Genomic DNA, 24,141 nt, shown 5'->3' with positions numbered 1-24,141 from the left:
AGAGCCTTTATAATCGAATAGCATTAACATCCAGAGGTAGAAAAACCTTAGACACTCACGCAGAAGTAAAGCATTTCTGAATTACAGACCCACAGACGTACGTGTAGAGAGAAATAGAGCTTTAGTTTTACAATTTCAGCCATGGGCAGGTATAAACCCAGACACCAAATCTCACCAGACCATATATCTAAAAGCTGTTGCCACCCCACGCGTTATGAAATTCTGAATTGGTTTGAATGGACAAATAGACGAAGAGTGAAAAACCAGATTCTCTGTTATCTTTCCCTAAACAGAGACTAGATCTCTATGGACCCGTTTATAGAGATCTCCAGGTGGTCAGATCCTAAAACTGAATTCTCAACCATTTTCTGCCAACAATGGGAATAACGTATCAGTTCCAATTGAACAAAAACAAGACAGTAACACAGAATTAGTACAGATGAAAATTAAAATAAAAACTAAATATTTAAATTAAAATTAGAAAAATTATATCGATGTTCTATTGGTGGTTTGGCATCACCTCGAAGAAAGAAGACACACCCGGGCTTTATCTGAGACCGAGGTACACTTTTCTGTATTTGAAGCTTACCTAGATCTGGCAGGGAAATTCATTGGACACATATGAATGTGACCTCCAAAACAGAAAACACATTTTCATAGATTTTCATGATACTCATACAGATATGAAGTGGAAATGTGTTGAAAGAATCGATTGTACTCGTGAGAGAATTGGCAGATACTGTCATCAATTCAAAGAGAACCCAAAGAACAAACATAGAAATATTGAAAAAGGATATTTAAATGTGCAACTGGCAGAAAAATTTATTTTATTACAGTGTGATAGGGGAAGTAAATGGACAGGTACTAGATAAGGCATTCGGTATGTCAGTCAGTGACCTACAGCTGCAAAGGACAGTCTAAGGCTAGAATCAGATACTCTGGACTGGTGTCCCAAAGACAAGGCAGTATAGTGTTTCTGTTGGAGCATTTTTTTTCCCTAGACTTTTGAAATACAGAGAGTTCCCTGAAATAAATGGTAAAGTTACCAAGGAGACCAGGTTCCTATCATGGACATTTCTAGGCCAGTCCTGCTCAGGGCCCAGTGGACACCAGTGACATCACAAAGTCTGAGTTGTCACAAAGGCAGCTCCCTGACCAATCAGGGGCTGGAGCACAGGGATACAGCGGGCAGGAAAAATCAGTGGTATCTGGAGAGGCCCAGGCCGGCAAGACGATCCAGCTGGTCTGATTGGCAAAAGCTAGTCAACAATGTCCGGGGAAAGAAGACACCGGCCCACTCGCAGGCGTAAGAAGCACGCCCTCTCCCGCTCCATGAGAGCTGAGCTGCAGTTCCCCGTTAGCCGCGTGGATCGCCTCCTGCGAGAAGCTCCCGACGTCCAGCGCCTGAGCTGGTGCACGTCTGTTTTCTTCACCGGCATTCTGGAGTACCTGACGGCCAACGTCCTGGAGCTGGCGAGCAAGGAGGCCGTCAACCACCACAAGGTGCTCATCACTCCAGAACACGTGGAGAGGGCGCTGGACAACAGCCCCCTCAGCTCCATCTTTGAGGATGACACCCACCCTCGGGTGATGGGATGCCCTCAGCCAGGAAGTAGCGGTGATGCCTGGGTCCCAGAGCCTGGCGAGACCTCATCAAAAGCCCCATCTAGTCCCCAAAACTGCCCAAGACGGGGGAGGCCAGGGACCATCAGTACTTGCTATTAAAGTGTTTAAACACACGACCGTTTTCTTGACTCCTCTGTTTCTGTCATGCTGCATGGCAAGTGTCTATAAGACATCCAGGAGGAGATGTCTCACGGGGAATTGGAGGGTAGAAGGTGGGGTCAGCGTGGGATGCTGGACTCAGGGATTTCAGGGAGCAGTTTCTAGAGGTGGCAGAGTGGGGAGCGGCCCCAGTGGGAGTAGCTGGCCAAGGTCATGGGGGAGAGAAGACTTCCTCACTGGCTCTGAGCAAGTCAAGGCCTGGGAGGCCAGGAGGTTGGCGGGGGCCTGCCAGAATGATGGTGGTAACTGGGGGTGGTGCTGGGGCTGAAGACCTTGACCGAGACACCAGAGGCTTTATTCATGATAGGGAACATCTAACAGTAGGAGGTGATGGCAACGGCGTTGGGTGGAGAGGGTGACACAGAAGTTGGCATGAACTTGATGGGACGGGCTTCACATGAAGATTGAGGAGTGATGGGGAAACCATAAAGAAACAAACAGAAAAGGAATTATGGCCATGTTGATTTCATACTTTTTATACCCTGGCTCATTCCAAAAATAAATAAATAAATAATGAATTGAGACAGATTATTAGCTAGTGCTGTGTTGCTATTAGCTAGATCTGTAGTATAGATCCTTCTGTCCCCTCTTGTGGACACTGGAAGATTACATAAAATCTACTCTTAGTCTAAGAGAGGCAAGTCAAACAGTTCTTAATCATTATTATTTATGAATTTATTTATAAATGTACTCCATTGTAGACCATTGTACATCTCATGTGGAGATGAAACACTTAATCTGTCTCTGGTCATACACTTGATAGAGTAGCAGAGTTATCAGTGGCTGAATACGTGTTTGGAGAGGTTTAAGTATGTTCTGTGTAAGCTCTTTCCTAAGTGATGGACTCAGAAATGCGTGCAATTCTTATAAATACTCTCATGTGCTGTTTTAGTTTAAAAATTGTTGTCACATCAACTGTTCTAGCAATCTATTTCCTTACCTGTGACTGGCAACATTTGACAGTTTCTCCTGTTCATCATATGCTCGATGGCTGCCCTCTTGCCTCCTTGCCTGACAGAAAGGGCCGGTCAGAGAGAGGCTGCCCAGGTAGCTTTAGCAGTGGGGTCAGATGACCTGGGCTGGCCATCCCTATTCACCACTTTCTGGCCATGGGATCCTGGACACTCATCTGTTGCCTCTGAGCAGTAGTTTTCCTCATGTGTAAAATGGGGTACTATTGGCTCCTCCCCTTTGGGTTTTCCTAGAGATTAAATCAAATTGTCTCAGTAATTGCTGCCTGACACGGTGCCTGGCAGAGAGGAGGCCCCTACAACTAGCGGCACATGTCTCCGTCCCTGTGGGCCAGATGCTTAGGCGAGCTCCCCAAGGTACCTCTGGTCCTGGTTCTCATGTGACTGCTGGAGACTCGGGCCACTGGCTGAGAAAACCACGGCCTGCGGAGCCTTGTGGAGAGACAGGGTTGGGCCACGGAGTGGAGGAAGCCAGAGGTACATCCGGTAACCAGACTGTCCTCACCCTGGTTTTCTTTCGGCTCCTCTCTACCTCGTGACCCATTTCTAATAACTAATTAATTTTTATGAATCTGTTTATGCTGATAGTTTTAACACAATCTCTCTTCTTCAACGTAATAGTAAAGCCATAATTTAAAACAATTCTGATGAAAGCCAAAAAGTTAATATCAAGAGTGTTGATATGTGGCCTTATAACTAGATTTAATGCAGTAGTGGCTTACGAAAGTTATCACCGTCCTCCTCCACTATTTGCCCTCTCTCTGGAGCACTGTTTTTGTATTTCCTCCAAAATTCCTTCTCAAGAAACAAGATAAGAGAAAAGCAGGTCACTATCATAGAATAAAGCAGCAATATCAAATATCTGAGTTCAGTTAACATAATAAACAAAAGCCAAAAGCAGATTGGTTGCTTGAAACGCTTTGCTACCTCTAATTTTTATGACTTTAAATTACAAATAAACGTTTGTGCTCATTCTAGGTTCTTCTTCTTATCGTCAGTCGGAACTCATGCTTTTTTTTTTTATTTGTAGGTATTTACATTTCACTATGACATTTCATAGGTTCAAGGATGGAATGAGGTCATTCCCTTTCCCCGACTATAACAATAAAAATCCTTTAAAATTGTCTTTCAAAAATTATTTTCCATGTCCAGCTATAAAGTTCTCATGACTGATCCCATCATCATTAATAGTATGTGCTCCTTTAGGCTGTTGTCAGCTTTCTGGACTCACACGCTTTATGGATGAATGTCTTATTTTTTAATGTTTCTTAAAACCATGGGGTTCCCTTCTACCAGACATTCTTCCCCAAGCCCTTCTCCACCTCCAAAGTATACATATGCTGATTGAATGTTATAATAACATATTGCCCCTAGTAGAAAGCTCAGGCTAGTGAAGAAATTGTGTTAGATTATTTCCAAATCTAGACTATAGTTCTCAAAGACATGTTCTCTGGTAGTTCAAACATTTAATTTATTTTTTTTGATGGGGGCAGCATATTGAAAAGATAAAAAGGAAACCTGGCCCAATTGCCAACTATGAGATCTGAGCTAGTTACTCTTTTTAAGCCTTAGTTTCTCCACCTGTAATACTGGATAATACTAATCTGTCTGATAGTCTGTCTGGGCATCATGTGACATAATGTATATAACACATCTAATTAAGTCCCTGGCATATAAATACTCAATTAGTAGTGATTATAATTAATTTTTGTACATCATAATCATGTCTCTGCTTTAAGTGGACTGATTAATCTGTACCATACCTTAGAACAAAGACCACCCCCAATCCCATTGCTATTGGTTGTATTTTCAATGCTTTCACTTAGCCAATAATTACTTTTCTTATAATCCTATTCATTGGTAGGCACCGCAGGACACTGATATTTTAATATTTCACATCAAGGAAGTGATCCCTTGGAATTCAGCTTGGAAAAAGTAGAATTGAGGGTTAGGTCATTATCCAAATGGGCAAATAGAGTTAGACTGGGCCAGCCATTACAATCTCAGATATTCTATGGGGGCACAGCATTAACCGAAATCTATGAATGTGGTGGAAAGTAAGACTTTGGGCACTAAAACTGATTGTTTTATAGGCCTATATTATATTTACTTATATAAATTAGTCATACAGACTTTTAAAGTACTCTGTGGGCTTAACAATGAACCAAAGTCATCAGTATTCCACCCCTGAATTACCTCTCCTCTAAGGTACATTATTATTCTAAAACATTCTGTAATTCTAAGATAAATTTGGGCATGTTATAAGAAATATTGTATGATTTACTAAAGAATATGTAGAAAGTTACAATGAATTGTACTAAAATAGCACGTAGAGATATGTTTCAATGTTAAAATAAGCCAGACGTAGAAAAATTAAACCCCATATACAGCATTTACTTTAGGAAGTACCAAAAAACTGAAACTCCTTAAATGACTAATTTCTTTCACTAATATTAAAACTTTAACCACAGGCAAAATCTCATGAAATATAGATTTATGAAGCTTTTTTGAACAATAAAGTTTTCTTCCAAAAATGTACATGATTGAGATTTTAAGTAGTCACTTTTAGAATTATCAACTTTATTTTTTTTGGATTATAAAGTCAAATATATTAATTATGTAAAAATTTTCTAATGCAGAAACATATAAAAAGAAAAAGCACTTGCTTTTTAATCACTACTAACACTTTGGTTTACATCATTTAAAAAACGTTTTATCTCTATTCGTTCTCCGTGCTATTCCACACAAATTGCATCCCTACATACAAAGACTCTTTATATAAATTTGTATTCAAACTGTACAAAGTTGGAATCAAAGTCTAATTACCTACCCAGTATCTCATACATAGTCCACTTTTTAAATCTCTAGATAAGACTTCCTTCTTCCCAGTCTCTCAAATCACTGCTTTTTTTCTCTTTTCTAACTTATCTATAAATATTCGAATAGATAAATATTCTTTCAAAATGATTATATAATACTAACCATATATAAACATATAAAAGTGCTCATATATTACCACATCACTTTGGAGTAGTCAATCATCAATAATGTACATGAAAATGACTTTTTTTTGTATGTTTGACTTGTACAATTCAATTTCTCTCTCTTCTTTGTCATGCTGGGAAATCAAAGATCTACTATCACCCTACTTTCCTTGCCCACACACACAAAAAAAAACTTTAAAGGAAACATACTTTTATTTTGACAGGTTAAAAACAAAGCTTAGATAAAATGGAATTACAAAACCAAACTTTTAATTTATAGTAACTCAATTTATCCACAATCAACTCAATTAATTCACCCTTGATAATGAAGGTATTAATTATCATCCTCACTTGCAGATGAAGAAATGGAGGCTCAGAGAGGTTACCTAATAATAAACCCAGGGCATTTAACACATAAATGTTGGAACTGGGATTTGAATCCAAGAGTCCTGGCATCAGAGCAAACCAAAAAGCAATCTTCCTTGATATGTAAGACATTTTGAATCTGTCTGGCTACTTTCCTAGAAAATTCAATTTTCCTATCATGTTAAATGTATAGTCAAAAGTGAGCTGGCTCATTTTACAGATTAAAGATTTTCAATTAAAGTAATAATAATCTGAATAATAAGATATTAATAAACTTATTTTTTTGGGAAATAGACTTCTTTTTTCAAGTGAGATCAGCAGATCAGATGAAAATTCACTTGAAACCAATACTAATGTTATAATTATCATTCAAACAAATAAACTCAGGTTATGTCACTGTAAACCATTTAGTTCTTGATCTTACTGAAAGCAGCTAAAAGAACAATGATGTCAAGATAATAGAGCTGTGCTTTAGAGGAAATGAAAATTAGTGGTTAACATGCTCACAGTGGCACAAAATTATATGTGCCTAATCAGGTGCTTCTATAAGCATTAAATCACATTTTTACAAGAATCTTAAAGTACAATGTAAAAGATTTTTTTAATAAAGATAAAAATCTTTAATGGGTCTCAGTAGTTTTCTATCAGACTAAAATTACACAAATGATAAACATAATCTGAAGCTACCAGAGATGTCGTGAGGGGTACATGTTTCATCCAGTAAGTGGGTTTTAGAACAAAATTCAGTGTATACAAGAATCTATCAAAAATATTCATTGCCCTCTTGTAAAATGATTTTTCCGTTTTGAATTTTTTTTCACAGCTGTTTCTTATTAGAATTTGAGTGACTCAAGACCTGAAAGATCCTATTCATAATTTGGAATAGAGCTGAGAATGTTTTACAATCTTTTATTAATTAGCTCAGAATCAACCTAATAACCTAGTGAAGTTTGGACGTAGGTTATGTTCTCAGTGATTTTGTGTTGCTGAGGAGGGCCCAGTGACATCTATATCCAGCACTCACATGGCTTCCCCCTTTCCTTGGACAAGCATGACACGAAACAGAAGGAAAGATTGTAGCAGAAGAGGTACTAAAACCACAACCATAACTCAAAAAGCTGCCTATTATTTTTTTTGCAAGATGGCACACAACTTAACGTAAAGTAAAACCTTTTTAATTTAGATGTAATTTTTGGAAGTGTTAAGATTTGTATTCAAGACACTTAGGTGAAACCAATCAAGTAAGGAGGACTGGTAGCTGTCTTGGTGTAAGGGGCAATTGGAAGAATCTCAAGTCTCAAAGTATCCCTAGGGACCAGTATGTAAAATTAACTGTTAAAAATTCATTATTTCACATTGCTAAGGAGCAAAAAAGCAAAGTACAGGGTCCTATTTATTATACTATTTAGATAAGGGTGCTATACATCTATATAAGCTTTTATATACATTAAACAGGTGTTTGTGAGGATATGCAGAAAACTTCTAAGGAGGTTACCTTTTAGAAGGTGAAGAAGATTGGGAAACTGAGGAATAATTTTAGGAACAAGGCTTCATCATAAATTGTCATATATGTTTTGATTTCTGAACTTCGTGGATGTAGTAATTTCGAAACTTAAAACAACAAAATTCATTCTTTCAGAAATATGAACAGTTATAGGTAGTCCTTTCTAGAACCCTGGCTATGAATTAAAGGTAAAGAAAACAGCAGGTTTGAGATGAAGATGAGATTTAGGGACCTGTGTGCTTAGTGAACATCGAAGGGGAAATAGGTCATTCAGGGCTGAGTACAACAGAGAGAGCTTGGACTCTGGGTCTAAGGACCTGGAAGGGACATACAAATACCATGCACAAACATAACTGCCAATTATTTATAAAACTGGAATAGTTTTATAACTCACAGGTCTATTGCTTAAATGAAATCACCTATGCAATGTGGATCATATAGTCCCCCCAAATGAGATGACAGAAGATCAGAAACCATGCAAAGACATTACCTCCTCTCAAGCCAGATGATTCTGATTCCATCACTTACTCTATGTGTGGTTTCATACTGGTACTACTCTGAAATCATTTATTCAGATGTAAAATAGGGAAGATCCATATGACGATGTCTGGTAAGAACCAGAAACAATACCTTGCATACAGCATGTACTTTGCAAATACTGGTTATTTAAAAACAGGAGGAAAAGATGGATTTAATTTTGAATACCTTCTCCTTGTAGTTTTCTTATATCTGTTAGGTATAAGAATCATAACTAACAATGTCCACAAAGGAGTTTGAGCATTAGGTTTAACTATATTTATTTATCAAGAAGCAAGGGGTGGGGTGGGGAGGAAATGTCATAGTTTATGCCTCTGGCTCAATTATAACAGGCCTCTACACCGGGTTCTGCACTTCTCTTGGCCTTATCCTAATGGTTAAACAGTTGCTTCCCTAGTACCAGGCATCATATCCTCATACCAGTATCACAATCAGAATGACAAGAATTGAGGCAAAATGATTTCTTTTCACAAAACTCATCATTTTATCAGGCAAGTAAAATTTTATCAAAAATCCAAGGTATTTCTATAGCTTTGCTCAGTCACGTAATCAACCGTATTATCAGGAAAGACTATAAAAATAAGCATCCTGAAATAGGAAAACCACTTTCATGATTGATTCAGACTAATTCTTATTTGTGCTGAGGAACAATACACATTTTCACTCTGAAAATTTCAGTGTTCTCATAGAAAGGGTGAAATGGCTGTTGGATTAGTAATCAATAGTGTCTGCCATATTCTCTTCATTGAGATAATGGATTAAATCGTTAGCATCTTAGACTAAATTAATTCAAGCAATTGCTTTCTTTTCTGCCAAAGGGTTTTGGTAGGGGGAAATTGATGGTAAAACTGCAATGGACAACTGGACATATAAAATGTTAAAAATATTTGGCAGTTTTAGGTGAATTTAGGGCCTGTAACTATAGACACGGGTCAAGAAACGTTTCAGTAAAAGACAAAATAGTAAATATTTTAGGCTTTGTGGGACACATGGACTCTGTCCCACCCACTATCTGCCTTTGTAGTGCACACCCAGCAATAGGATATATGTAAATAAGTGGTCATGTTTCAGTTCCAATAAAATTTTATCACAAAAACAGATGGTGAAAATCACAGCAAGTTATTTTGTGGATATCAACAAAATTATTCAAAAGTTGGTGTAGAGAGGCAAAAGACCCAGAATAGCCATCATAATATTAAAGGAGAAGAATAAAGTTGGAGAATTGAACTACCTGACTTCAAGGCTTTCTGTAAAGCTACAGTAATCAAGACAGACAGTGTGGTATTGGTGAACAAACAGCTAAATATTTCAATGGAACAAAATAACCCAGAAATAGAACCATATAAATATAATCAACTGATCTTTGACAAAGGAGCAAAGATAGTCTTTTCAACAAATGGTTCTATTTGTTGAACAACTAGATATCCACATGCATCTAGACACACACTTTATACTCTTCAGAAAATTTAACTCAAAGTGGATCATAGACTTAAATATTAAATGCAAAATTATAAAACTCCTAGAAAATAAGAAAGAGAAAACCTAGATGACCTTGTATATGGTGATGACTTTGTAGGTACAACACCAAAGACATGGTCCATGAAAGACATAATAGATAAACTGGATTTCATTAAAATTAAAAACTTCTGCCCTGCAAAAGACAATGTTAAGAGTGAGAAGACAAGCCACAGACTAGAAGAAAATATTTGCAAAAAACACATCTTATAAAGGACTATTATCCAAAATATACAAAGAATTCTTAACAATTAAAAAAAACGTGATTTTTAAAATAGGCCAAAGACCTGAATAGATATTTCACCAAAGAAGATATAAAGATATGATATAAAGCATATGAAAAGATGCTCAACATCATATGTCATCAGGGAAAGACAAACTAAAACAACGATGAGATACTATTACATAGCTATTGGAATGGACAAAATTCAGGGCACTGACAACACGAAATTCTGATTAGGATATGGGGTGAAAGAAACTCTCATTCATTGCTGGTGGGAATGCAAAATTGTACAGCCAGTTTGGAAGACAGTCTGGTGGTTTCTTACAAAAATAAACACATTCTTACCACATAATACAGCGATCATGCTCTGGTAATATTTAAAGGAGTTGAAAATTTATGTCCACACAAAAACCTGCATGCAGATGTCTATAAAAGGTTTATTCACAATGGACAAACCTCGGAAGCAACCAAGATGTTCTTCAGTAGGTGAATGGATAAATGTGGTACATCCAGACTATGGAATATTAATCTGCTCTAAAAAGAAATGAGCTTTAAAGCTATGAATAGACATGGAGGCAACATAAATGCATATTACTAAGTGAAAGAAGCCAATCTGAAAAGGCTACACACTGTAAATCCAACTATATAGCAGTCTGGAAAAGGCAAAAGTATGGAGATAGTAATCAAAACAGTATGGTATTGTCATAAAAACAGACACATAGGTCATTGGAACAGAGAGCCCAGAAATAAACCCACACATACATCGTCAATTAATTTACAACAAAGGAGCCATGATTATACAATGGGTAAAGAATACTCTCTTTGGTAAATGGTGTTGGGAAAACTGGACGGCCACATGCAAAGAAATGAAACTGAACTACTATCTTATACCATACACAAAAATCAACTCAAAATGGATTAAAACTTTGAATGTAGGACTTGAAACCATAAAACTGCTAGAAGAAAACATAGGCAGTAAGCTCCTTGATATTGGTCTTGGCAATAATTTTTTGGATATGGCACCAAAAGCAAAGGAAGCAAAAGCAAAAATAAACAAGTGGCCCCACATCAAACTAAAAAGCTTCTGCATAGCAAAGGAAACCATCAACAAAATGAAAAGGCAACCTATTGAATGCAAGAAATTATTTGCAAATCATATAGCTGATAAAGGGTTAATTCCAAAATACATAAAGAATTCATACAAAATAACAAAAGAAACAATTCAGTTTAAAAATGGGTGGAGGATCTGAATAGACATTTTCCCCCAGAAAACAAACAGATGGCCAACAAGAACAGGAAAAGGCATTCAACATCAATAATCATTAGGGAAATGAAAATTAAAACCACAATAGGATATCACTTCATACTTATTATCAAAATGACAGGAAATAACAAGTGTTGGCAAGGTTGTGGAGAAAAGGGAACCCTCATACATTATTGGTAGAAACATAAATTGGTGCGGCCACTGTGGAAAACAGTATGAAGGTTCCTCAAAAAATCAAAAGTGAACTACCATATGATCTAGCAATTCCACTTCTGGATATTTATCTGAAATAAATGAAAGCAATAACTTGAAAAAATATACACACCTCATGTTCATTGCAGCATTACTTATAATAGCCAAGACATGGAAGTAACTTAAGTGTTAATCGATGTATTAGTGGATAAAGAAAATGTGATATATATTCTATATATATCACATATAATATTACAATATAATAATGGAATGTTACTCAGCCATTAAAAGAAAAACATCTTGCAATTTGGGACAATGTGGGTGGACATTGAGGGCATTAATGGTAAATAAAATATGTCAGACAGAGAAAGACAAATACCATATGATCTCACTTATATGTGGAATCTAAAAATAAAATAGCCAATAACAATGAAACCCAAAACTGTCCTCATTGATACAGAGAACAGATTAGTAGTTACCAGAGCAGAGGCAGATGTTGGAACGGTATGCAAAATGGGTAGTGGTCAAAAGGTATCAAATGCCAGTTATAAGTCATAGGATGTAATGTACAGTATGGTGACTATAGTTAATAATACTATATTGTATACTTGAAAGTTCCCAAGAGGGTAAATCTTAAAAGTTCTCGTCCAAGAAAAAAAATGGTAACTGTGTGGTGATGGATGTTAACTAGACATACTGTGGTGATTATTTCACAAGATATACAAATATTGAATGATATACATTGAAACTAATGTTATATGTCAAATATATCTCAATTTTTAAAATATGGAGACAGTAAAAAGTACCAGTTTGAGAGGGGAGAAAGGAAGAATAGGTGGAGCACAAGGCATTTTTAGGGCAGTGAAACTACTCTGTATGATATTATAATTATGGATACATCATTATGCATGTCCAAATTCATAGAATGTATAGTACTCAGAATGAACCCTAATATAAACTGTGGCCTTTAGGTGATTATGATGTATGAATGTAGGTTCATCAATTGTAACAAATTTACCACTCTGGTGTGGGGAGTCACTTATGGACATGTGAAAACGTATAACAAGGAACAAGGATATTTGTGTACTTGGCAACAATGTAAGAAGTTGAGATTGTAAAGCGCTGGGAAAAACCGGGAGGTAACTGTTCACATAGCAATCACTGCACATTCCTTGCTACAGTTTAGCAGAGAGTTCTGAGTTGTGAGAATCTCATTGTTCTACTAGATAAGCAATCTGGCTAACCTTGGTTCTTGACTACTGTCTTTCTTATTGTAATGTTATAAATAGTGTGTTCTAAATAAACTCGGGGACACAGACACGGCTTGATTCTGTGATCCCTCCTGCAATTCTGTCTGTCTTCTTTCTTTTCCTCAGTCCATGCTCCCCCTTTCAGGTACCCTCAATTACTTCGTCGGCTGGCTTCCGACAAGTGGCGCCCGAACAGGGACCTGAACATGGGGGATAACAGCTAGGACGTGCCGCAGAGTAAGGCGTGCGCATGCGGAATCTGGGGACCTAAGAGTCCTGTAGGCGGCCAACCGTAAGTACGCAGGAGTATTGTAATATAGAAACTGAAACAGAAACTTAAAGAAGTAAAAATGGGCCAAGAAAATAGCCGGCTGCTTTTTGTAAATATGCTTAAAAATAGACTTAGAATAAGAGGGGCCAAAGTGGGCCAACAACAATTAACTAAGTTTTTGCAATTTGTAGAAGAAGTATGTCCCTGGTTTCCAGAAGAAGGGACTGTAGATTTAGAAACCTGGAAAAGGGTAGGACAAAAGTTACAAGACTATTATGATGCCCATGGGCCGAGTAAAGTGCCAGTGGATACTTTTGGATTATGGACATTGATAAGGGATTGCTTAGATCCCAGGCATGAGAGAAATCAATGGCAGGAACAAGGCAAGGATGCTTTTACTGGCCCTGAGGCTCCACCTAATCCTGATATTGCACCCACTGCTCCACCGCCTCCTTTTACTTCCCTCTTTTTTGATGAGAATGAGGAACCTTTAGATCCAGGAGATACTGCTCAGTTAGAGGATGAGACAGCTAAATATCATGAGGAAGAAGAGGTTGAACAATTAAAACAGAAATTGGCTAATTTGTCTTTGCAGATGCAAAAGCAGGCCATGGGGCCTCAGCCCTTAAAAGTGCCAATTTTTAAAGTTCCTCAGGATCCACCGAGGTCAGGGGGAAGGCTGACTCCAACTATAATTGCAGGGTTAGATCCCCCTCCTGTGAGTTTTGCCCCTGTTGGACCAACTGGCACACCCCTTTGGATTAATCAGAAACCAATGCCTCAAACAGGGTTACAACAAGGGCTGCAGCAGGCTGCTTCACGGCTTTTAGGGAACCTAGAAGCCAGTTCTCTGCTGGTAAAACAGCTGGCTTATGAAAATGCAAATTCTGCCTATCAAACAACAATCAGACCCTTTAGAAAGAAAGGAGACTTAAGTGATTATGTTAGGTTGTGTTCTGACATAGGGCTGTCATATATGAAGGGACTTGCTGTGACTGCTGCCCAGCTGGGAAAGTCCATGCAGGAAATGTTATCTGACTGGTTGAACAAACATGGCAAAAAGATGCCGTGATGCCCTCAACCCGGTTTCTCCACAAATTCTTTCTCATGCTCAAAAAACTGAATTTCTGATGCTCAAAACCAATCAACATGGCCCCGACCTGGTATTAATATGGGGACGAGGGCATGTTTGTGTTTTTCCACAGGATGCAGAAAATGCCAGGTGGTTGCCAGAGAGGTTGGTCCGTTTGGCCGCTCCACCAGACACCCGGCGGGATGACCCTAACCTTGATCTTGCTGAGCCTGGCGATGACAGCTGAAGGTGCAGTTTACTGGACATACTTTCCTAACCCACCTCTCTTACATCCGACCGTATAGCAAGGACCAGATGTCATTGTGAAAGTGAACAACACATCGCTGCTGGACATGCCATCTATGAGGAGGGTGATTGGACTAATTGTTGCAGGAATACTTGCTATTGTATTTCTTATAGCTACTGCTGCCACCACTGCGGTGGCTCTCTCACAAACTGTACAAACTGCTCATTATGTCAATGATTTGTCTAGAAATGTTACTTTAGCATTGGGAACACAGAAAAATATAGATAGAAAATTAGAACAAAAGTTAGATGCTCTGTATAAGACAGTGGAATACCTGGGTGATGAAATCCAGGGTCTAAAAATTAGATCTCAACTAGAATGTCATGTAAAGTATCATTGGATCTGTGTCACATCTAGAAGATATAATGAGACCAGTCATGACTGGGATCGAGTAAAATATCATTTAAAAGGCATATGGCACAATGTTAATGTATCCTTAGATTTAATTAACCTGCATAAAGAAATACAAGGACTTAAAAATGCTAAACCTCTACAATTTGACGCTGATAAATTGTCCACTGAATTTTTGGATCACCTTAAGGGCCTTGTCCCCTCATGGTCTTCCTTCTATCAGCTAGCTGCTTCTGTTTTGACTATAGGAGCCTATGTAATTGTTGTTTTGTGCCTGCTTCCTTCTCTACTGAAATACTTCATTAGTGCTATGTTAAAACTTCAGGCCAACCTACATCATGTAAGACTTCGAAATACGGCTTAAAAGATAGACATCTCCCTCCCGCGGGGGCTGGTAGTCAAAGACGGGTAAGACTCCCTCAGAGACTGGACAACCTAAGACAGGGCATGCATGATGGAACGCACGTACCGATGACGGGTAAGTTCCAGATCTGGTGAGGGGATCACCTAAGACAGGCACAGTCACCTTGCGCCAGAACCAGGAGGGTTTGGGCATTTAAAAAATAAAAAAGGGGGAGATGTGGGGAGTCACTTATGGACATGTGAAAATGTATAACAAGGAACAAGGATATTTGTGTACTTGGCAACAATGTAAGAAGTTGAGATTGTAAAGCCCTGGGAAAATCCGAGAGGTAACTGTTCACATAGCAATCACTGCACATTCCTTGCTACAGTTTAGCAGAGGGTTCTGAGTTGTGAGAATCTCATTGTTCTACTAGATAAGTAATCTGGCTACCCTTGGTTCTTGACTACTGTCTTTCTTATTGTAATGTTATAAATAGTGTGTTCTAAATAAACTCGGGGACACAGACACAGCTTGATTCTGTGATCCCTCCTGCAATTCTGTCTGTCTTCTTTCTTTTCCTCAGTCCATGCTCCTCCTTTCAGGTACCCTCAATTACTTCGTCGGCTGGCTTCCGACACTCCCCCAAGGATAATAAGTTGCTTAGAACTTTGTAAACAGGTGTCTCCTTTTCCAGCTCACTCTACCTACCGACCCCAGAACTTACAGGAAAAGAAATGAAATCAGCATTCTATCCTGTTTAACCTAGCATGCATTGCAACTCAATGGCAAGAGAATGCTAGATTTTTATTCTTTTCTTTGCTAAAGAATGGAAGTACAGTACTGAAAGACCAAGAAGATTGGTCCTTTTACTTCAAAATATTGAGAAAAGAGACTAGGAGAAGAAAGACCTCCACTTAAGTACCTTGCAACCCAGCTAGAGACTAACACATGGGAAAGGGCTACACATCTGAATGAACATTTGAGAAAAAGGGAAACTGATGTAGGTAGGATGGGCTGGTAGGAAAAGTCATAGAGGTGGGACTTTGGATTAATACGGACCGGCATAGAGGAGGAGGGAGAGCACAGAAAGCAGGGGTGAAGGGTGTTGGGACACACCCCATTCCGCTCGTTCACTGCACCACAATTTACACATACATCCTCTTGGTCAGAAACGTATTTTTAATTTCTTGATCCCTAGCACCTTGGTTTCACTCTAATTGTCTCCTTTCATTTAATCTCAATAAATCACAACTCGTCACTATAGAAAACCTGGACCTATTATAGAGAAAGATTTAATGCTGTGCTGAAATCTTCTCTTAAATAAAAACAAAAAACTGACTCGCTCCACCATATTTCTCCCCAGAAATGAAAACATTTATAAAGGTTTCTTTAACTACTGAGGGTAGAAAAAAATGTTTATCACTCTGTTTAATCCCCACAGACTCAGTGACCAGGCTGTCAAGGAGGCCCCCAAACTTCCTGTCTCCATAGATGTGATCCTCTGAAAGTAAAATTAGTCTTCCTTGGCTGAACGTGCTCACTGCTCTTCAAATGTGTACACTTCATCCGGGTTGTTATAAATAAATCGTGTCTTGATTTAGGACACGTCAGCTACCGTTGCTATTTCAGTGCAGCCTTAGCAGTCTAAGCTTTCACCACAGGTAGTGTTTATAGGAAAGAAAATAGTAGTGCAGGACTGAGCACTTACCAGTCCCGAAGCTCTCCTCCCCACAAAGGGACAGTTTGCTTGCATCCATCAAATTCCCAAAAAACTTCCAACCAGTTGGGGTCTCATACAAAGCGATCTTTGTAGCATTAGCCACCCTTCAAAGGCATGAAATCAAAGTTACATCACAGCAGGACTGTTAGCACAGCCATGAGAGAGATGGAAAATATCAACCATTGTTGTAATCAAGGGTCCCACTTAGCATTGCTCAGAGGTACACATAACTCTAAGATTGGTGGAAAAGCATAAGAGGAAACTGGTGCACAATGGGCTATTATATGTGGAGTCAGAGGAGAGGGTAGAAGAGGAAGAAGACGGAATTAATTCAGATCACTGAGTTTAATATTTTAGGAGAAACAACAGTAGCAAAACTTGCAAGGCTGTTTTTTGGGCTGTTTAAAACCAGTGTTTTGAATAAATGCTGCAACTATAACCATTCTATAAAGAACAAAAGAATGATGTTTTGATGCACTTATGATCACAGAATCATAGAATATGGGGATCTAGGAGGTCAGCATTTTGCAGAGAAGGAAACAGGGCCCAGACGTTATGTGATCAGCCCAAGGTCACACTGCCAGGATGACCAGCTGCCTGCTATTTGTCTCCCCAGTCAATGCTTCTTTCATTTTGCCAGAAGGCCCCACAAAGACAGTGCCCAGTGGGCTCTCCCACTGGTAGCACACTGATTCATGGTCCCCTGCCCCATGCAACACAACCTTTACTTCTCCCTATATATCTTCAGACTGCTTAAAACCTTACAGTGACTTTTTTCAGGTCCCTTTCCCTTTGAACAGGAAAAGTTCTAAACATTTCACTTATTGTTTTTAGTGAGACTTGCTTTCCAGAATGATTGCCTAGCAAATCGATGTCATGCTAGCAAAACAATATCATGTTTAAATTCTAAAACCTGAGGGAAATTATAGCTATGATTTTGAAAACTGTGAAAGTACAATAAACTTTCATCTGGATAATGAGGTATTTACACTGTGATTCGATATTTGGATTACCAATTTTTCCAAAAGTTGGAATTAAACTGGTCTTGGATGACACAGAGGTACTTAAGGACCTGATAGGTCTAATACACAACAGCATGACCACAAAACAGCCCATGACTTCAGATGGAAGATGCAGAGGCAGAAGCCCCAGGTTCTGATTCTAGCTGATTTAGCTGTGGGGTTCTGAACAAGACTGCTCACTTGTCTCTTGGTTTCCTCTTCTTTAAAATAAGGATTGCCGTGAGGATCAACTGAGATGGTGAATGTAAAAAAGTACCATGTAAACTACAAACAACTGTATAAATATTAGTCATTATTTTCTTGTTAGCTGAAATGAGGTGAGTACTAATTCTGTAACACAGACACGCACACCTGTAATAGGAAACTATTACATGGCCCAGTGCTTGAGAGCAAAGGTTCCGGGTTCAAATCCTAACTCAGCCATATACTAGCTGCATGACTCTGGGTAAGTTACTTAACTTCTTTATCCCTTTTGATTTCCCACCTTTAAAGTGGGGTATATGTAGCATTTACCCCCATGGGATTGGTTTGAGAATTACATGAATTAAAACATATAAAGTACTTAGTGCCTAGCACCAGGTAATGGTCAATAAATATTAGTTATTATTATAAGAGCCTAGATCTGTACATTGTGCTTTCCTACCTGGCTTTGACCTTTTATTCATTCATTTGTTCTTTATGCATTCAATCAGCAAACATTTATTGGGCATCTAATGTGTTCTAATTAATATTTTCCCCAGTTGGTCGTCATTTGTTATTTTTTACTTATATTTTTCAATTGCTTTAGGTGTGATCTCATAAGCTACCTTAAAGCCTTCATAAGTGAATAAACAAATAAGCAAATCAGAGATATCAACTGTTTGCTGTCCCTGTGTCCTTTCTTCCTCATAAAAACGGAATGTAATTTTTTTAACTATTTGAGCTTTCAATTTATTTACACTTTCAATAAATGAACATTTACTGTGTCTGTGTGTGCATGGGTATCAGTGAGGGATGGATGAGGAATGTTTCTTTGAAAGTTCTTTTGAAATGCTGATCTTACTTCCTACTGCTCTTTCACCCAAACTCTGTGCACATGCTAAAGGAAAGTGGTTTTCTAGGATGATGTCTTGATTACAGTGGAAGAGCCATCCATTCATTAACAGTCAATTGCTCGTGTTTTTAAACTGTGTGTGTGTATCCCCTACTCTCTGTGTACCAGGCACACTATTGTCAGGCAGAGTTTAGGATGGTGAATAAGTCAATCTTTTCTCTATGGAAGTTTACAGACTAGCAGGGCAGACAGTCAAGTACGTGAGTTATTAGAACACAATGTGATACGTGCTAGGATAAAAGAATTGCAGGGGGCTAAGGGATCGCAGAAAGGTTACATCCAATGCAGAAGAAACTTCCCCCATTCATTCATAAAATAAACATTTATTAGCACATACTAAGCATCAGATGCCGTAGCTAAAATGGGAGGAAGAGTATTCCAGGCACAGAGAAGGGCCTGGTGAGGGCCAAGGGTATGGGGAGACTTACCGATCCAGGGCACCACTGGTGGGCATGCTGCGTGCAAAGCCACGGACCCCAGTTTGCTGGAAATATGGAATGCTGAAGATGTTGGCAGCAATGACAGCCACAGAATCTGAAGGGTTCACAAAGAACCCATGCTTGCCCAGAATCATGTTTCGATCCTTTGGGAGAAGGGGGATTCAAAGGAAGATCTTTTAATCAATCTGTGGAAATCAAACTATCTTACATGGCATGGGGTGGGGGGTGGGGGAAGTTATAAAATTTTAAATCGTGAAACTTAAAACTGATATATTTATTCATACTGGGTTCTAAACACTGGATTTTGTTTCTGATGGATCTGTACAATACCACTAGGCCAAAGTACCTCCATGCCAAAGAGCTAAAACTGTTTTCAATTAAAGTACAAACACAAACTCCTTCTCAACAAAATACTCTGTTCTCCCTCGAGGTCAGCTGACTTTAACCTCCCAGACCTTTTCCAAACTCTGGAACCAATCACCTCTCTCCCAGAGGAGAGGAGAGATCGAAACAAGAGGAAATGTCGGCTGTTTACATAGTTTGGTAGGTCTATCAGGCATTCTTCGAGGAACAAAGCAGATTTCTTCAAAGAAGGACTTCTAAATCCATTTGGTGCAGGACCCAACAAAATATGCTCCTACCTTCTCTGCTTCCTTGGTGTCTGGTATACAGCAAGTACTCAAGTAACTCAGAATATGGAAGAAAGAAACTCCCATCATGCACTGCCTCAGAAAGATGCATTACAAAACAATGTCTGCTAGGGACCTTTTTAATTTCTCCAAATTCTGATATGAGAAAATTAATTTCTTAAGAAACAGTGAAATCCAGCTGATTTTAAAGAACAATGGCAATCACAAAAATATTTTTTCAACGAGGTAAACGTGTTGTAGAGCTTACTATCTCTGAGATACCAAGGAAACAACCTAAAACACATCTCCTCCTTGTCTGTTACATATTCACCAATGTAAATGTAAAAACAGCCTGTTTACTAAAAATATTAATATAGAAAAGGAATAAAAGGTTAGTTCTCTCATTATAGTTCGATCGTTTCAGTAACATGGATGAATGAGTGAATGGGTATATTACAAGTCCAGAGACTGAATAAATAGCTAGCTACTAGTTGAGAGTAGAAATCCATCTGAGGATGTGCATCTAGAGCCCAACTAGCTCATAAGTCAATAGTCATTAGATCATAACCAGGCCCTAATCACCCTGCCACTCTAGCAAACATGAATGTCTGAAATTAAACATATGGGTTATTTTTGAGAACTCTTATTTCTGTTCGAGAGAGCCTCCTAATAATTTAGCCCTGACCCCAGGTACAAAGAGAGATCCTTGACTGTCGCTCACTAGGCCCACAGGGTCTGGTAGATGCAGCCCCCTTTGTCCCCTCTGTAGGATCAGGCCTGGCCTGCATCAGAGTTCACGTAAATGCACTTGTACCCACCCCATCTCCATCAAAGGCAGCCCCAAAATCGTGCTCTCCTGTCTTCATGGTCTCCACCAGGTCAGCTGCGTAGGTGAGGTTGGGGTCAGGGTGGTGGCCTCCGAAGTCTTCCTGAGGAATGCAGTTGACTGCTGAGTTTGCAGGGGCACCGAGTTCTTCACAGAGGATCTTCTTTACATACGGTCCCACAACTATTAAAGCATGAAGTGAAGAATCAGAAAATAAATCTTATTAAAGTCTGTGAGGACTGGGGAACGAGGTGGAGACATTCTAGAAGAAATGGCACGAATGATAATAAGAATGTACAAACTATATTCAGGGGCTGGTGGGGAGATAAGCCTGACTGCAGTAGAAGGTTCTATGGAAAGTAATGAGAAATTAGGCCAGAAAGGGTGGGGACAGTTGATGAAGGAAAGAGTGGGGGGAAGGGAAGGGAGCTAACAATTATGAAGGCTCAACTAAACACCTGTGTCAGGTGCTTCTCAACCATTTTCTCACTCAGTCCTTCAAAAAGGCCCACACGGTGGTACAGCTTAGTGTTTAAGAGCCTGGACTCTGGAATCAGAGTGCCTGGGTTCAAATTCCAGCTCTGTCAATCACTGGATGTCCAGTTCTGGGAAAGTTATCTAATTTCTCTGTGCCTTCTTCCACCCTATCAGCAAAATGAGTATAATAATAGTAGCTACCTAACAGGGTTGATATGAGGATTAACAAGTTCATACATATGAAGCACTGAGAACAGTACCAACACATGTTATAAATGTTTGCATTATGATTATCAATTTATAGATAAGAAAACTGAGGTTTCGATACGAAGCTATTTGCCCAAACTTATACAGCTAGTAGGAGTGGGAACTGGGAGTCAGAGCCCTAATCTTTCTGCTCCATGACAAACAGATTAAAAAGATACAAATAAATGAAAAGAGTAACAACAAGGAACAACAGGAATAATGAGTCACACACTTTACAGTAGCATTTAGTATAACTACCAAGAGCATTCATCTCTAAAATGCTGAGAATGTTTTCATCAAGGAAGGTCCTGACACCAGTACATGTCTCAGAGGTCAGAACAGAATAGCATATATATCTCCCATGAGGAGCCACACGTTAAGGAGGCTTTTGACACACCACAAAATGAAGTCAGGGCAGCCAAGGCTGTGAGGGATATAAAAACTGACGCATTAGAGGAACAACTAAAAGGCCCGGAGAAAGAAGTCTACTTTGTAATCAGCTTCTCCTAGTAAATACGCCACCATAAGCCCCATTCCTGAGCCAGCCCATGCTTCACATTCCTCTAATGTGGCATCTATTTTTAAGACCTAATGTACTTGCTACAGCCATTGCCTCAGCTGGAAATGACCATCGCTTGATTTTCCGCCACTCTAGATCTGTCTTTACAAAAGCTAAGTCAGTTGTCACTTCTTCCAAGAAACTTTTCAGAATATCCCTTTGTCCAACTATGCCTTCTCCCACATCTCAAAGAGAATACTTGAAATTCTATCTAACCCTCATTTTGTTGACCCCACAGTGTCAGTTTTTTACCTACCTCATCTTCCCAAGCATCACAAGCTCTTTGAAGGAAGTCACCTGTCGAGTCCCTGCCTACCCACCAAGCACACATGTAGTAGATACTTGGTACATGTCTGTTCAATGGTTTGAAAAAACAATAAATTTTGTGTGCATAAAGAAGTAGATCCATTCTGTGGGACTCCAGAGGACCCAACGGGAGAAGTTCCAGGGGTGGAAGATTTCAGCCCTCCAGGAGAAGGTTTTCTAACCAAGGTTTTGCAGTGTTAACAGAAGGCCCTGAATAACATCATCGAAAGGGTTCAAGCACAGGCAGAAAGTCTTTCTCAACCTGGATTCCAACACCAGGGAAACTCCTGCCACTCAAAGATTCTAAAATTCTAAATCATTACAAAGCAAATAAACAACCTAACTGCTCAGGAATTCCCATATTCCTACATGCAACAAAACATCATGGTTCCAATTCACAGTGATGGCTGCCGTCTCTACTGACCTGGCCACACAACCCATAGAGGAAGACACACACACATCCTGTTGTTCCTGAATTTAATCTTCAGCTTGCTTTTATTCTTCTCTAAGAAAAGGCACATGTGGGGGCAGGAGAGAATAGAGCAGTGGGGTTCAGGAGCATGTTTACCACATCTAGCAAAGGATGACCTCCTCCCCCACCCTGGAAACAGATGGGGGCGCTTAGGTAGAATGTAAGGTATCTTCTGAGGGGGAGGGAGAGTTTACAAAAACAGTTGCATGTTATTTAAAACCTAATGCTTAATGTGGAAACACTGCCCTTCACACCATCTTACCATGAGGAATGTCTCTACTATTTTTGCTGCACGCAATTAGATTTTTATCTGTGTGGATATTGCTGAAATGGTTGCAAAATAACTGTTTAAAAAATGCCAGAGATGGAAAAGGACAAGAACCATGTGATTTCACTCGTATGTGGGATATAAAACAAAAAGCAACAAATTAACAAACAAAACATACTCATAGACACAGACAACAGTATGTTGGTTACCAGAGCGGGTGGGGGGTGGTTGGAGGCGGTTGAAGAGAGGACAGGGGGTCAAATATATGGTGACAAAAAGAGACTAGACTTTGAGTTGTGAGCATACAATGGAATAGACAGATGACGTATTATAAAGTTGTATACCTGAAACTTACGTAACATTATTAACCAAAGTTACCCCAAAGGTAAAAAAAAGTCAGAGAGAGTCTTAAGAAAAGGCTTGTTAAATCACCATGATGCACACTGCAGAGAGCTGCTTCACATCTGAGAGAAAGGAATGGAAGAGAAATGGCTCCATACCTCCATGCATGGCGTCTATGCGGATCTTTAGTCGGTTTGGACCAGAAAGCAGTTCTTTCAGTGCATTGAAATCAAAGATGTTTCTCAGCATCGTGCCATAAGCTTCCACTGAATCCACAATTTCCACTGTGGGAACAAGCAACATTGAAAGATAGAAGAACTAAACACATTTAGAAATATTATCCTCTGAAATTATCAAATTGCTGTAAATGTGCAGTAAGCTATTTTGAAAGTACAATTATCCAGCAGCTCCAATATGCCAGGACTGTTACATGATCTCTTATTCAATACTAACAATTTTCCTGAGAGGTAAATGTTATTAGTCTTATTTTATAGAAGAGGAAGGTCAAGGTCTGTAAGGTTAAGTCACTTGTCTGCACAGCTGGGATGAGGCACACAGGGGATTTTTGACGGAGGTTTGCCTGATGATAAACTCTGCTTTACTGACACATTAATTCACTATCCATCTCTGTGAAAAGTGTAATTTGGCGTCATAAGTAACAGAAAATGTAACACCTACTTTTCTTCCTTTCCTTTTTCCAGGCCCACTGCCATCAAGATTTAATGGTAAAAAGCGGGGGAAAAAAATTGTTTAATGAATCACTTTTCACATGTACTGCTAAAAAAATAAAATAAGAACTTAGT

The 24,141-nt window shown here is 39.1% G+C and overlaps 1 protein-coding gene across 1 annotated transcript in view; it reads right to left on the bottom strand.

Moving 5' to 3' along the window:
- Positions 1-296: 296 nt before the first annotated feature.
- LOC120618822 (phosphoglucomutase-1-like) overlaps positions 297-24,141 on the bottom strand; it is a gene marked incomplete at its 5' end in the record, with an annotated part of 53,208 nt that continues 29,363 nt past the window's right edge. The window contains 5 exons of the mRNA XM_039882878.1: positions 297-343; positions 16,647-16,762; positions 19,202-19,356; positions 20,661-20,851; positions 23,497-23,622. Of these exons, the coding sequence (XP_039738812.1) occupies positions 297-343; positions 16,647-16,762; positions 19,202-19,356; positions 20,661-20,851; positions 23,497-23,622 (635 nt within the window). The remainder of the gene's footprint in view (positions 344-16,646; positions 16,763-19,201; positions 19,357-20,660; positions 20,852-23,496; positions 23,623-24,141) is intronic.

This window comes from Pteropus medius, unplaced genomic scaffold, assembly GCF_902729225.1.
Source record: "Pteropus medius unplaced genomic scaffold, Ma_sr-lr_union100, whole genome shotgun sequence".
In the NCBI taxonomy this organism is placed as follows: Eukaryota; Metazoa; Chordata; class Mammalia; order Chiroptera; family Pteropodidae; genus Pteropus; species Pteropus medius.
This window is presented reverse-complemented; position numbering and strand designations above follow the sequence as displayed.